At 42.3% G+C, this 16,475-nt stretch overlaps 1 protein-coding gene across 1 annotated transcript in view; it reads left to right on the forward strand.

Annotated features, from left to right (window-relative positions):
* LOC146202073 (folylpolyglutamate synthase, mitochondrial-like) overlaps positions 1-13,017 on the forward strand; it is a 45,557-nt gene extending 32,540 nt beyond the window's left edge. Inside the window, exons 11-12 of the mRNA XM_084587918.1 lie at positions 5,010-5,263; positions 11,573-13,017. Of these exons, the coding sequence (XP_084444044.1) occupies positions 5,010-5,263; positions 11,573-11,647 (329 nt within the window). The 3' untranslated portion in view covers positions 11,648-13,017. The remainder of the gene's footprint in view (positions 1-5,009; positions 5,264-11,572) is intronic.
* Positions 13,018-16,475: the final 3,458 nt, after the last annotated feature.

The following is a 16,475-nucleotide window of genomic DNA, read 5'->3' on the forward strand; positions in this document are numbered from 1 at the left end:
GCTTGAGGCGGACTTATTGTTGTTCGATGGCGGAACGGATCACTGTCCCATCGGCACAACTATTTGGGACCTATGACCCCTTTCCCAAGCATTTCACCCCAAAGAGTCGAGCACCAGGCCGGGGGAAAGCTAGTGCCCATTGAAAACAGGTGGGTACCCGGCGGCACCGGGGATCAAACCTGATACCTCCCAAATACGAGGCAGAGGCTCTACCACAAGGCCACCGCTTCGATGCAGTGAAGATGCCGTGGCAGAAGGAAATGACGCGTGTGGCTCGAAAACTAGAACTTGATACTGGCAAGCTACCATTTAAATGAGCAACACATTTTCCTCTTTCAGAATTAAACTGTCTATAAAACCAAAGGAGTTGCATTTCGTTTTTGCGAGACAATTTGATGTTGTTTTTGAGCTCTTTCGAAATGCAGGTATTGTGCATGGCAGATGTTGGCGCCCAGTTGTGACGCGTAATTTTCCACCTTGGGCACATGTCTGCGCCACCCACCCAATAGTTTGCAATGTAAAAATTGCAAATTGTTGGGTTTAATGTCCTAAAGGGACATATGCAATATGGGTGATGTCGTAGTTGTGGGCTCCAGATTAATTTAGATCACCAGGGTCTCTTAACATGTGCTGACATCATGCAGCACACAGACATCTTTTCGGGCGCAGACCACGTGTGGTCGCCACGACTGGGATTTCTTCGATACATAAATTGCACCGGTGGATAAAGCGCACTGGCGAAATTTTCAGAAAAAAATACTGCGGCTTATACGCCGAAAAATATGGTACTTTCCTTGGGAGCCCACGCACTTAAATCAGCATTTCCTCCACTCCTCAAAGCATACCAAAAAGTCAACTTTTGGGTGTCTATTGGCTGTCATGTCACATTATCTTTATGGGTGCCTGAAATATTTTGTCCTTTAAATGAGACCTGCAAGTCAAGAATAATGTGGAGATATACTGGGTTCTTGTAGTATTCGAGAACACAGTGCTGGCTTTATGTACAGAAACATATCTTCGGAAAGTAGAGATATATTGCTACCAAATTTTGGGAACTGCTTCTGTTAACCCTTTCGTTGTTGGGCGTTTCTGGCTGTAACGCTCCCCCAGTGTCGGCTTGGTTTCAGGGAACGAGCATAGCGATTTATTTTTGATTATTATTGCTATGCAACTAACATAGTCAACGGAATATGCACATTTCAGTGTTCTGCAGGTGTTGTGAATTAACATCATCATTATCAGCCTGATTATAAATTAGATAAATGAGGATAATTGAAGAAAAAAAACTGCTGGATACTTCTTGAGGGACCGAATCTGTGCTCGACTCATATTTATAATCAAAAGAGCCATCGCTCAAGTCCGCAGTCGAAGGTCCCCCGCGGTCAGTCATCCGAAAGTAACCGCGCACATGGAGGGCACACTTTTGGTGGCCCGCACAATGGAGATCAATGGCACGTTGTGAAATTAAGATGACAGATGAAGATGGAAAGAGGCTAAAACAACCTCCTTTGCTGCTGCTAGCCACAAGCAAGCGCGGGGCAAGTGAGAGCGAAAGCAGCGATCGAGTCATGGCGTCGACCTATGGCGCGAGCCCCTGTTCGTAACGTGTCATAGCAGACACGGGAAAAGAATAAAAATAAAAACCTGCAAACTTGTGTCAGATGGCAGAACAACCCTTGAACTCATAACTGCATGCATGCGCCGCGAAACGCGCGTGCCGCATGATCATTTAGCGCGATAGAGTAGTGCGCGCGGAGCGACCGCGCCCCACAGCAAAGAAGGTGGCGGTGGTGGGCGCGGTCGCTCCATACTTTTCAGTATATACGTAGCAACGCAACGAGGGGCGAAAATAGAACTTGTAGAAAGATTTGACAGATGGCGCAGCCTGTCCAAGCACGCCAGCTTCACGCTCAGACGTGAGGTTTTGAATGCACGATAGAGAACGTACCGGTACGTCGGTAACACTGTGGGGGAGAAGCGCGAAACTGTACCGCTACATTCATGACAGCGAAAGGGTTCATGTTTATTATGAAAATTATTTGGTGAAGCCACTGTCACCAGAAATCACCAGTCCAAGTCGGCTTCGAAAATGGCTGGTTGGATGCTTGGATCATGTGGTCCTTACGGATGTTGACTATTGGTTTGGCAGTGGCGGCCTCAAGTAAGTCTTTCATGGTTGTGGTGGTTTGTTGGTCTCCCTCTGGATGATGCTGCAGAGTAGTGCGACAGCTTGCAGGCGACAAGTTGGGAGTGACATGGTTGTGGAACTTCTCAACTAGCTGCTCTTGGGTAGCATAGGCAGTATGGGCGAGAGCCAAGTTTTGTTGAAAGAATGAGGTCTAATTTTTTACACACCCCCTGTCCAGACCTTTACAATGGTGTCAAGCACCTCCACATGCGCGGCTGCATTAACGATGAGACCTTAAAATAAAAAATTGAAATGTCAAGATGTCAACCTTGTTGCTCACTGTGACTAGCACCACCATAGATGACAGAAATTTTGTATGCATCTATGCATCTATGAGCATCTCGTCAGGGCTTGTACAATGCCACCTGTCATTATGCCGGTGAGTCATTGGTCCTGGTCAGAGTCCTCTTCATGAAAAAAAATCGCATTCCTTAGGGTTGGTTTTTCAGCTTGCTCAGCAACCGCTTGGATTGGAGCAGATGATTCCAATCAGTTTTATTGGATGTGAAGTGCTCCCTCGTCATGACATCAGATGGGTACTTGAAGTGCTCATGTATGCAAACCTGACAGTTGACTCTGCTCCTTTACAATGGTTCTTTTTTACTCTCCCGGATCGTCACTTGCGATGGCTAGCAGCTGCCAAAGAAAATCGGACATTCTGACGATATCTGACCACTGACAATGTGCCTTTCCATGTTCCCATCAGAGAATGAATTGTTACCAAGCCTTGTAAAAGAAGCTCTTTACCATGTTCAGGGAGGCGGCATTAAAAAAAAAAAACGCATACGTACTAGAATATAGTAGAGGTGTCAATATACGTATGGGAAGCTACATGCCTAGTTAGATGTAATAGGAGTGCTGATGTCTGTTGTGATAGTAAGTAGTGTTCTCAAATACCTTGTTCATCCAGTACATGTCTGGGCTGTAGAAAGGCTGGCAGGGCTGCCATGCTGAGCCAGGAAACTGCATGCGATGTAATAAATGAGCAGGTACGCTGTCATTTTATTCTCACTTAGTGCGAATGTGATAGGTAACTTGCCTGGTGCCTCATCTTACCATGCCCTGTGACCATATTTCACTAATGACCCATCGATTTTACAACTGTTTCAAAGATACCGCTGCACTTGTTTCTTGTCTTTCAGGCCATCATTTATACATCCCGAGTCACCTTTCTGTTTTGGAGTGATTAGTAACCTTTTGTGAAATAGTAAATGTTGGTGCAGTGAACGGTGCAGGTGGTGAATGTTTTACTGCTGTTCCGTATGTTGGGTGTCTTGTATGTTTTTCAACATCATGCCTTGGCTGTTGACTGTTTTCTTTTGTAGTTCAAAACATTATTGAAGTGAAACTCTGCTGACCTACGTAGCCTTTAATCACTTTAATTCAAAGCCTTTCGTACCAGAAGCATATTAGCCAGTTGTCTTATTTCACGATAAAATATTTGCATGTCTTAAAATTTTCCTATTTTCTGTTTTACAATTTTTCTTAAGATTCCTCATTTATTATTTTTGTCTATCATTTAGGAGCACATTTATGTATGTAGGCATGCTTGTGCTTTCTAGCGTTTTCTGATATGAAAACATTTAGAAAAATATTGTTTATATGATACCTCCAAGAACTGACTTCTTTTCATGAGGCAGCAGACCCTTTTTTTTTTTTTTTTTTTTTTCTTGCAGCTCAAAATATTGGCAAGTCAGAGCACTGAAACTTTCCATTCTTCAATGGAATAAAAGAAGAAACATTTAGGATATTTTAAAATTTTCAAATTTCATTTTATTTTTAGTCTACATGTGTAATGTTACAAGTATGTGCAGTTTTCTTTTTTTTTTTTTTTTTTTTCAAAACATGTTTTGCAGATGAAATTTCACATTGGGCGTCTGATGTTTGTAATTGAAAATCATGCTGTAGACCAATAACTTTATTTATTTTCATTTTGATGTGCTGCATGTTAATATAACCAACGCATAATCTTTAAGCATGAAAAATTAACCAACAAAACACACCAGTTTTCTTTGCAGTAAGGAAAAGAGTTATGAGCATGCAAATGTGAAATTGACCAGTGCATGTGCAGTGGGTCCTATTGGAAGGTTAGATGGCCTGTACATAGATCCATAGATTTTCAAGGATCTCAATCTGGTCAGATGGCTTTTTTTATAGTCATTGTGCTGCTTTGCCACAGTTTACTGGTGGTTATTGTCTACTTGTTGCAAGGTTTGAATGCCCATCTCTCACCTGTGCGTGTTCAAAAAAGAGAGAACTGCCACAATGTTGCCCGTTTTAAAGCATTTTGTAAAGAATTGTGTAGCTTGCAAGTTCACAGCTTGTTCTGTGAGTGAGCTAGCGGTGATTTGTTTGCTTAGGACAGAGGTAGCATTCTTTATACCCTAAGTACGGTGCCGATATTTTTATGTTGCCTAGTGATTGCAGTAAGTAGACACAGTTTTCATGTTCTCCACTATTTTCATGCAGGCAGGTTTTGTTGTTACCCATAATAATGCACATTTTTTTTTCTGCACTTCTTCAGCCATGTACGCCTTAGAAATAAACAATATGGCTCCCTTGATCTTTTGAGAGCTAATTAGACAAACCCTGGTGCTTTAAAATCACAGTCCCTATAATTGTGACAATTGTTACAGTGGAGTACACACATGCAAAGTGTCATGGTTCCACTCTAAACATGAGAGATCTCGAAGTAAACGTGCTGTGCTTGTATGGTTTGCATGTCAGGCCGTTTATCCTTGAGTGACCTTGTATTGCTATGCCTTGTCACAGCTCACCTTGTGGTGGGGCAGCAAGAGTGAGGTCCCTGTGCTTTTTGCAGATCAAAGTGACTTCACTGTGGGGAAGTGCACAGAAATGGCCCGATGTGAAGCCAACATGCGCGTCTGGTGCCACCTGCTGTCAAGTCTGCAGGAAGAGGAGATGCTTGGCATTGGGAGCCCTACTTCTCCACCCGGCCTCAGGGGAAACCCCGAAGACTCATGCCTAGTCTTCCCGAGCATCTCGGATACCATGGCCTGGCTACAGGAGCAGCAGGCGGCCGCTAGGCAGTTGACGCCACCCTGTCACTTACAAGTGAGGAACCTCTAGGCAGCCCTCGGTTGAACTTCCCATAGGCTATTGCAGCTAATCAGAGCTAGGTCCTGGCACGACAAATACTTTGCAGGCAGATGTCTTCTTTCTGCTTTAGAAGCCGACTGCTAGTACCGCTGCTATCACCCTTTTGCCATGAAAAGTGACAACCAGTGACCATGGTGGTGTAGCTAGCGACATATAAGCTCTTGTGGTTTTCACTGGCACGAGGTTAAACCCATGTGACTCTTGCAGGCACACCTTTAAATGTGCGTTTTTAGGTACATGGCATGCAGGTATTCATCCCATGGTGGGCCTCGTGGGATTTAGTTGGCTTTCCCATCATTTTTAATTATTCACTGCAAGTGGGAAGCATGGTATGATAATGACAAAACAATATTTATATGCACTTGCACTAGTGGTGTCCTGGGGAGTTGCTAGACGAGACAGAAAGGCAGTTGTTTATATGCTAGTGTGTGCACACTCTATATGCTGTTGCCACTTATCACAAAAGCTTGCAGTGCTCATGAAAACAAGGGCATGCAAAATGTTCAAAAGCCAGTAGTATATACATGCCACATTGAAATAAAGCAATCAGACAGCAGAAGGAGTGCAGCTATGTATATTTTGACACAGAATGGCATTTCCCCAAGGATTTCATGGGAAGTGGTCGGGTGAAATGGCAAGGTTTAAGGAAGTGGCTCAAGAGTCAGTAAAGAGTGAAGTTGGAATCGCTTCATTCCTGCAACCTGACTGTTCACCTTTTCAAAAATATTAAGGAGAGCATAGTGCGGGAGAGCACTCCTCAAACACTGCTCCAGAACTGTTTCTGCCCTTTTCTTTTTAGTGTCTCTACATAATGTTTAATTCTATACATGTTCCTGCGTGACCCTTTCTTTCCTCACATTTGCCCCTATACAGTAGATTTTCATGAAGGTCTTTTCCTTTTCCTTTTTTAAGCTCTAATGATGCAGTGATTTAACAGCACCGTAGACGTGACCAAAACACATATTCAGTCGTCTGTGCAATGCAAGTTAGGTTGTAACATGCAACTTTGCATTACCTAACATTTTATCTTAGAAGTGTTAGGTGACTTGTATCTATATAGCAAGTATTTTCAATCTCCTCATACTCCATCCCATTCACAACCCCACTTTAGTTTATCTCTTGTATTGCACAGTCTTGCGATGCTGGTAATTCTTGCAGCAGAAGCAGCTGAATGCGAAACACGGATGCATAGAATTTCTAACCAAAGTGTGCAGAATTCTGCCTGTTGGTGCATTCAGCAGAAATATATTTGCTGCAGAAACCACTGCACTGCCAGATGCCTATAGCAGTTAATGGAAGGCCTGATAGGAAAGTTAGGCATTCCTTTTAATGTGTTCTGCGTCGTAATGTGCTGCCCTATTGATACTGGTCAATTTCTGTTTGTCCTCAGTGTATCTTACAGACACAGTGCCATCTGTGAAAACTTGCAGACTTTTTTTTTTTTTTTTTTTCAAAAATTCGAATATTTTTTTTTTTTACATTTTAATCATCTGCTTACATAAAAAAAATCTGTTGTAGAAAGATACCTGCTATCACATTTCATTCAAAAGTTGTAGTTTTATTCTACGCTGCAGTGTAGACATCCTCAGTAAAGTGAAGCCAGCGTATGGTAACCTCTGTTCAGATGAACTTTTAACTGGGTGTCTGCATGGAAAATCCAAACATGCCACTGTTTTATTGGCATAATTTGAGAGCGAACTCCTAGAGGTGTCCATGCGAGCTTGTCCATTCTCTTGTGAGCCTGTGATGGTGTATATAACTGATGGTGGAAACAGAGGAACAGTAGATATCTATCTTGAGACAAGCCGCAATAGAAACTATGTACTACACCCCAGTAGCCTGCACCAGCGGGGACCATCAATTCGTAAGAAGGCTAGAGCACACGTCAGCTGAAAAAAGAAAAAAAAAAGAGCGGAACAGGCAGACAGTGTACTCGTGAAGGGTACAGGGACCTATGCTATAAGCTTAGTGGGTTTCAGCCTTATGCAACCTTGCATACAGGCCATTAGGACTATTGCGAAACTTTATTTATTATATATTTTTTTCAGAATTTTATTTATCGGTGTTCTGCGTTCAGCGAACACATGTAACTTCTTAAGGTATGAAGATCTTTAATTGAAACTTGTTCTGTTTCCTTGCATATTAAGGCACGTAATGAATGAGGGCATTTGAAAAACATGGTTAAGTTTTGATGCTATTATGGTTCAGTTGAAATGTGTCCACCTTTAATTCCTATTTTTTGGTTTTTTTGGCTGCCACATGCTTTAAATACAAATCAATGCAGGTTTTGTTTAATTGCACAGGCTGTCTATGTGCCTGCAATACTACCATGCCATTTTACATTCACTCAATGAAGGCAAGAATTATGACTTATGGCTTTAACACATGTTTGGGAGCATTTCATTGCTAAACAGGATTTTTTTTTTATACTGCCTTACTGCCTTTGAAATTGCCCTTTACAACACTGTTATGAAGAAAGCATTTTAATAATGAAGCTTTATTTTTGTGGTTTTTGTGTTGCGTAAACTGTTAAGGCCACCCGTACACACAGAAAACTCTGTACAGCGAACAGTAAAGTGACTATAAAAGGCAACTAAAGATTGTGAATGCTTTTTGTCGCATATTGTGGCACAAAGTTTTAGAATGCTCTGAAAATTTTAAACTGTTTTTTGATTGTGCAGAATTTCAAAGCAGCCAGACAAAGCCTACATTTTACTGCAAAATTTCTTGACAGTCCGAAATTTAGGCTGACAAAAATGGCCAAAATATTTTTTGCAGCGTATTCGCAGCGTATGCACACTACTAGCTTAGAATTTCCAGATACTATCTCAGATTTCAGCTGAACGTAATTAAAAAAATACACTTTGGAACTGTATGTTATGTTGCAGTAACAGATTGTACAGTTAGTGTAAAGAACAAAATGTAGTGCACCGAGACAAGGACCAAGAAAGAAGACATACACAGTGCTGTGTGTGTTGAGTTGAGCTGCTGCAAAAATCTTGGTGTCTGGGGCTATGTGAAGCAATCCAAGTTGAAAGTATGTTGTGCTGACATGTGCCAACATGTTTATATTCAGCATTTGCATTCAGCATACAAGCTTCTTTTGACTGGGAGAGGCACGGTTTTGGTCCCTGAAACACAGGCCATGATACTTTAGCAATGTATCATGGTCCTTGCGTCATTTTCTAGCAAGAGTACACTTTGAAAAGTACTGCAACATAATGGTTTGACTTAATGTTTCCATCAACTCAACTATGTTGTGTAAAACGTCTGCAGTAAGTGCACCTGTGACCGATGTGGGCGAGAGCTTTGCAGAGCATAGTGGTTAAGGGGAGACGAGGGTCTTAAAACTAACTTTTTTAGTTATGGCTAGAATTTCATGAAACTTTGCACACAGATGTGGTTTTCTCTCCTGATTTCAAAAATGTGATTACAATTGAGCTGGTGGTCTTAGATCAAAAGTTATCTAACAAAGTCCAGAGCATAATTAGTGAATTTCTTACGCAGCTTTAATGAACTTTCTCATTGCATTTTGTTGCTTTTAATTACATGGATTGATAGCCAAAGTCTTCCCATACCCGATGACATCCTTCGTTTTCCTCAAAAAGGCACGTTATCCTCACATATTATGGTGAGAGTAAAAGGCTGCATTATTTGAAACGAACTCATTAAGCTAATCTCAAATTGACATTTATCCATTGCCTAATCTAAAAAATTAAAAATGTCATCGGGTACTTCATTTCTCTCTGAAGAAAATGGTACCAAAGTTATTTGTGTGAACTAAAAAGAAGTTATCAAAACCCTGTGTAAGACTGTAGAGATCGACCAAAAATATGAAACTGAGAAAACGGCATTTGAAGTTTGACCACATATTATAACTTGAACAATCAGTAGCCTCACTGTGATATTTTTCACCAAAAATGTCATGCTCTTCCCATTTCCAAAACTGTCTTTGGATTTTGAATATGTCAACTAAAACTGAAGCTATCACCATTACCCATGGCCAAGGTAGTGTATGCCATTAGAAAATCAGCAAAATTTTTTGATATGCAATATTATTTAAATGGCAATTTGCAAAAACCTCGATAGAGTGATGTAAGTGTTGGATCACCCCCTGATCTTTTCAATATGACTGCAGTGATGCTAAATTTGTCGTTGTCACTCGGCGACAATGTAGAGAAAAAGCACAGTAAGGCTGGGTGCAGTGTCCAGAAACAGCACTGAGAAAAACTTATTTGCATTTTGAGACCTTTAATTTTGCTACACTGCAGCTATGGTAATATAAATGGAATCGTTGTGAGGCTTTGTTTCTTATGAGAAAGGCTATATACTAAACATATAATAGTACCCTCCCCAAATACTGGTAAAAGCTTGCCACAAAGTCTAAATATACCGCCACTAGAACCAGCGTGAGAAGCTTAATTTACCACTTCAAATGCCTGTGGCAGTGCCCTTCAAGGCAAACAAATACTCAAAATTACGATAAAACGGTCTTGCAATATTAATAAACTTGCACAAAGTTGAAGGCTAGAACACAGCGGCATACTAGAATGACCTAATAAATTGGCTAATGTTCCAGAATGAAACTTTGCTGTACAGCGCATGCAGGGCCGCACGCGGGGTCCCTTGCTGGAGCTAAAGCTCGAACTTTCACACCCCTTGATCGCAGCGACGCGATAACTTCGGCAATAATAATAATAAAAAAAAAAAAAAAAGAACGAAACCGGCGACGGCATGTCAGGCTCGCCTGTCGTCTGAAGCGACGCGATAAAAAGCAACGAAGTGGTAGCGTTGGTAGGGGCCATGAGTATCAGCTGAACAGTTAAATCTATCGATGTTATCTTTGACGCCTCTGAACCGATCGCAAACGATTATATGCCGCCGGACGTGCTGCAGCTAGGTCGAGAACACGCCGCGCGACCCTGGCAGCGCAGCCGCCGTACTCGTTCTTCGACGCGCACTCGCTAGGCGCTTCCGTTTTCAATACACTCCTGATACGGCTACGTCCACCAAGCTACGTTTAAAGACCAGCACCAGATGCGGGAACGACTGATAAGACAGCACCAGATGCGGGAACGACTGATAAGATCGCGAAAGCGCACCATAAACGAGCGAAGCAGCAGCTACGACGAAGAACGTTAAAAAAAAAAAATGGCAGGTCGGTCGCGCTGGCCAATGGGAAGCGCGAGACGAGGGGCTCGCTTCGCGAGCGCGCGCTCCAGCCAATCAGCGGATCGGAAACGGCTTTCGGAAAACCCGCGACGGCGGTCGTTCTGTTTAAGCGACGTCATTTGGAGATGCCGCAAAATGCGCACAAAGAAACAAACTTCAAAACAAGTCCAAGATGGCGGCGACCTGCCGGCTGCTTCACCCGCGGCGCGCGCGGGAAGTTCGAACAATTTTCACCTCTTTTTGGCCATTTCGAGGCTCCCGTGGCGTTTTAAAAGTCGATTTTATCGTATTTCCCGACCGAATTCAGTGTTGATATTTTGAAGGCTAGTGCTCAAAGGTACAAACATTCCGAAAATGCGTTTTTCTCAAAATCAATTTTTCGCCTATTTTTGACCAGTTTAAGACCCGCGTCCCCCCTTAAAAGGTGGTGTTTCTTTCCTATGTCTCATAAACTAGCCCATTGCTGATCCTTACTCAGGTATATTTCTGAAGCATTTGGTTTAAGAGTGGACTCCCTGGCTTTGTCGTTTACAAAACTTAGGGCAATTATTTGTTTATATTGAAGAGAAATACTAGTTCTGTATTGCATTAGAGTTGTCCTATACCAATAAATGCAGTTGGGCATGCTAGCCTGAAAATTTTTGCTGCAGATATTACCTCAGCTTCTTATTTTCCCTCCCATGTGCTAACACAGTGTGTCAAAGGAAGTATGCCTTGAATGCTGTAGGGCTTACTTTGCACAATAGATTACCCTGCGACCTTCTGTGGATACAGCTAATAAATTACTGTAACTTGTGCTGTAACTCTGCTTGCTTTGAACATTAGATTCAATTTCACCTTTTACTGGTACCAAGGTGTTTGTGCCTAAAATTTCAGCTCCAGAAAGTGAAAGCTTGTTTTGAACTCTGCCTTCTGCTTGCTGCAGGCAGGAGTTGTATGCGCATGCCTCATGTACTAGTACTGTGGTCAGAATACTGATTACTGTGATTACACAGTACTGAGTACTGTGGTCAGAGTACAGAGTACTGATTAATGATTAACCAGTTGCTAAGAATTAACGAGTTTTGATATGCTTGCTTTGCTTTTTTTTAGGTGTTGGTAACGGGGAGCCTTCATCTAATTGGTGGAGTAATGTCTTTACTGGATCCTGAACTCGCATTGCTGTAATGGCTGTGATGAAGAGGAGCAAGACAATGCAGTATATACCACCATGCATACTCCAGGATATGGCTTCTTTTGTAGGGACAGCGCATTTTGTGATCTTTCTGAAAAAAAAAAAAAAAACCTGGTGTCTGACCCCAGAGCTTCATAAAAAGCCTAGATGACTTTGTGCGAGTGCACCGAAGAAGTATTTAAATTAAGCAAGCTTTCTGGGTTTCCAAAATGGGGGGAAAAAAAAAAAAAGCATTTCTACACAGAAAGAAAGTACAAAGAAAAGCTTTATATGCAGAGATGTTTGCTATAGAAGTACTGAACTTTTGGCTTTATAGAAAGTTCAGAGAAAAATGCTGCTTGCAACAGACAGACATAGTGATATAAAATGAAACTGCAATGCAAATCGCATGGGTCAACAAAATGGAGCCAAAGATATTACCTGAGGCTGCCAGCTGGTTGCATTTTGCATTTGGTTCTTTTCGATAACTTCAACAGTGCTGGGACAAGGGACAAAAAAAAAAAAAAAAAAAGATGGGTGCTACTATCACCTGCAGTTGATAGCAGTGCTTGTTCTTTGTCACTTGTCATAGCCCTGTTGAAGCTCTCGAAAAGATGTGCCAACTCAGTGCATTTAGTCTGTGAACAATTTGACCTACAGTACTGATACCCTCTAGTTGAAGGCTGCGGTTGACCAATCAACATGTGTTGATAATACAAATTTTCCTGTGCATGTGTATCAAGATTGTGGAGGTGCTGAAACTCCGCAGTTAAGATAGGGTCCTCAATCACTGAAACATTGGCAAACTGCAGCTAGCTTTTAGTGAGGGGGCGCAAAGAATATATATATATATATATATGAAGATTTTATGCGCTTCTTATACATATTTTTATGTTTTTATACATGTATTACAGCAGCCTAGTTGTGCGATATTTGCAAATGTACTTGGTATCATGAGTAACAATTCATCTTCTGCTTGTTTGTACTAAGGCCCTAAGAAAATTAGGGGAACACTTAAGCTCCACCATTAAGGGTAGCGTTTCACACATTCAGCGGAACGCACCGTTTGTGTTTGATGCAGAGCCGGGGAAGGGGGGGGGACGGGACTTCACCGTTAATTATGCAATAGCGTTTCAGATGCACGGAGGATGATTTTTACTTTTTTTTTTCTTTCATTCGGTGCGGATTTTTGCATTACAACAGAAAACAATGATGCCGACACTGGCTTTTTTGCAACACAGGGCCCTTACGCTCTTGCATAAAATAAGAGTACAGCTAGGCCAGAGTTTATCCACTGGAACTATCCTTTCCCTTTGTGCTTGTATGTTTGCAATCTGCCACTATTGAAAACTACCTTTTAGCAATAAATGACTCCCATACTGAAGTCTTTCTGGATTCTAACTTCATTCTGCTTGTGCTGAAAATTCCTCAGTGATCAAAACAAACTCTGTGCATGTAGCCATCACATCATATTCAGTCGCCCATTTTAGATACCAATTTGTTAATATTTTAAATCAGCCATTCACCTTCTTAAAACAAACTCTGTGCATGTAGCCATCACATCATATTCAGTCGCCCATTTTAGATACCAATTTGTTAATATTTTAAATCAGCCATTCACCTTCTTAAAAAGAAAGAAAAAGTATGGTGTCTTGTCCTATCAAGCCCTGGAGCATCAAGGGACAAGAAGTGTAAGCTGTGACAGATTTTCTCTTCTTGGGCTCCAAGATTACCTCGGAAGGAGACTGCAGCCATGAATTTAGGAGACGCCTGCTTCTGGGAAAGAGAGCAATGGTTAGCCTTGACCGCCTAGTAAAGAGCAGAGACATTAGTCTGCCAACCAAGATCCGTATAACTCGTGCTATGGTCTTTCCAGTTGTGATGTATGGATGCGAGAGTTGGACTGTGAAAAAGGCTGACCGCCGAAGAATTGACGCGTTTGAATTGTGGTGCTGGCGAAGACTCTTGAGAGTTCCTTGGACTGCCAGAAGATCAATTCAGTCGATATTGTCGACCATAAACCCTGTCTGCTCATTGGAGGGTCAAATTCTAAAGTTAAAGCTCAGCTACTTTGGTTATCTGATGAGAAGAGAGGAGTCGCTGGAGAAAGATTTGACGTTGGGAAAGGTTGAGGGTCGCCGGAGAAGGGGTAGGCAGCGAACGCGATGGTTAGATGGCATCCTCGAGGCACTGCAGATGAAGTTATGTGATGTTGGCAAAATAGTGAGAGACCAGAAAGCGTGACGTGACATGGTTCATAGGGTCACGAAGAGTCGGACACGACTGAGCGACTGAACTGAACTGAACTGTGTTGGTCAATCTCCCACAGCGGGTATGCACCCTTTCTTCATTGAGGATAACATAAATGACTCGCCGTGTTCATTTGGCACCCCTTTTTTTTTTCTGCCTGCATTACATCATGTTGGATGGAAAAACAGTGCAAAAGACGAACACCACAGCAAGGAAACACATGTTGCTGATTCACAACTGAAAGTTTATTCAAAGAGGGAACAACATATATGGGAAAAAGGACAAGCACAAACACTTGTTGCTACGTAGGATGCAGGCACGCAATCTCACTTTCATGAAGAAAAATGGATGGCTTATTAACGCACAACCTAGTTTTTTCCTTGTGGTAGGCCTCCATTATCTCGCATGTTAAGCGGGTTGGGTGCTTATAGAGGATATCAGAATAGTGCAGTGGAGGATAGCAAGATACGCAGTCACGGACGTGGTCAACGAGCTTAGATTTGTTAGCGTCTATTTTTCGTTATGTTGATGACTTCCTAATTTTTGTTGAAAAAACTAACTTTTCAAGGCGCATGACTGATGTACTTAAATTGTTTAAAGAAAATGCTCTTGGTCTAACTTTCACCACTGAGGCCACCAGTGATAGCAAGCTACAGTTTTTGGATCTGCGTTTGACTGTTGAAACGGGCCATATCTGCTGGGAATACCTACCTAGAGTAGAGAAACCATTGTTAAATTTTAAATCGCAGCACTCTAAGATAGTAAAAACAGGAATTGTGGTCTCATCTCTGATGTCTGCTTTATCAAAACCTTGTGAGCATATGGTAATCGGCAGTTTCAATGATCAGATTGGAAGACTCAAGGCATCTGGCTACCCGGATGATGTTTTATTGTTGGGTTGTAACAAGATAGCCAAAAAGCTTAAAAGTCCAGTCTTGGTGCCTGGTGCAGAAAAAGGAAAGGAAAAAGTTTGCCGTTCTGCCTTATGTACACCGCCTGTCACACAATCTTGAAAATGTGACAAAACGATATGGCATAGAGGTTGTTTTTTCTGCACCTAAAAAACTTGACAGTGTTGGCGCTATTTTGGAAAGAAAAGCTGGAGCATCAGAATGGAACCTGAACCAACATGTGGGGTTAAGCATGAAACAAAGTATGTGCTGTGTGCTGAAGGTGTAGTCAACAAAATCCCACTGTCATGTGGACAAGTGTACAATGGGCAGACGGGGCAGTGCATTAATACATGTTTGAAAGAGCATGCAAATAACTTAGACGCTAAAAATCTACTAAGCTCGTTGACCACGTCCTTGACTGCGTATCTTGCTATCCTTCACGGCACTATTCTGATATCCTCTATAAGCACCCGGCCCACTTAACACGCGAGATAATGGAGGCCTACCACATGAGGAAAAAAAACTACAATAACTGTAGTTAGCTAGAATAGCAGCTTGAGCATGTTCGTTATGCATCTTGAGATGCATAACCTCGTTGCGTCGTCTTCTAATCTTGTGCTCCCGTCCACTTTCTGCGCTGTTACCTCAAGAAAAAAAAACTATGTTGTGTTAGTAAGCCATCCATTTTTCTTCATGAAAGTGAGATTGCGTGCCTGCATCCTACATAGCAACACTTGTTTGTGCTTGTCCTTTTTCCCATATATGTTGTTCCCTCTTTGAATAAACTTTCAGTTGTGAGTCAGCGCTCGTCTTGTGTTTCCTTGCTGTGGTGTAGCAAACCATGGTAGCAAACCACTCCATGGTGCAGCCCATCTGATAAATTGGTTCTTCCTAGAGATTCTTCATGGGTTTCTTGTACATTTCGCTCGAGGCGACTGGCGTATTGCCGCAGGAGGGGTGCCTGCTTCCTAGAGAAGGCTCGGCAGGCACCGAACCACACCATTAACTATTGCCGCTCTCTATACTATCTGACATGAAAGCTAGTAGTAGCTCATGCTGGTAAAGCATTTTGATGACAATCATATGTCGTATACGCCCCTGCTGTAGTCGTTCTTCTCAGGGACTGAACATGGGAATGTGCAGCCCGGGGAGCTTGATATGGTAGCGCGGGTGTCTGTTGTGCTCGCAGTTGTCCTACTCGCAGCTTCAGTCGCTAGATGGGTGTTGCTGCAATGCCATTTTTATGGGTACTACTGGAAGTCATCAACACTAGACAGATTTTTTGTAACGAGGCTAGTAATTGTTATTTTCGCCTTATAGCAATTAAGGCTATATTGGTTCCTTGATGAAGCTAAGAAGACCTCTGGGCTGCTACGGGAACAAAACGTGTGAATACCCTAGTGTGGGGTCACCATTTGCAACTTGAAAGTTGAACTTTGGTTTGTGCCGGGACAAGGAGCGAATGAATCAACATCACAACTGGCTGTTATAAGCATTTATTCCCGAGCTTTGGCTGCCTGAAAGGATGGCCTAATTGCCATGCATCTTCTGTTTTGGCGAGTTGCGCTGTCTCGTGGTTGTGGGAAGTTGCTCAGGTACTTGACGCTACGGAGACTGCAGACAAGACAGCTAGCTGTTTTCGTGGAAGCCGAGGACGATTTGGCAAACAGAGGCCCTAGGCCCAGAGTCTCCAAATGTA

The sequence above is a fragment of the Amblyomma maculatum genome, chromosome 1, assembly GCF_055883805.1.
Source record: "Amblyomma maculatum isolate TAMU_Amacu chromosome 1, ASM5588380v1, whole genome shotgun sequence".
NCBI lineage: Eukaryota > Metazoa > Arthropoda > Arachnida > Ixodida > Ixodidae > Amblyomma > Amblyomma maculatum.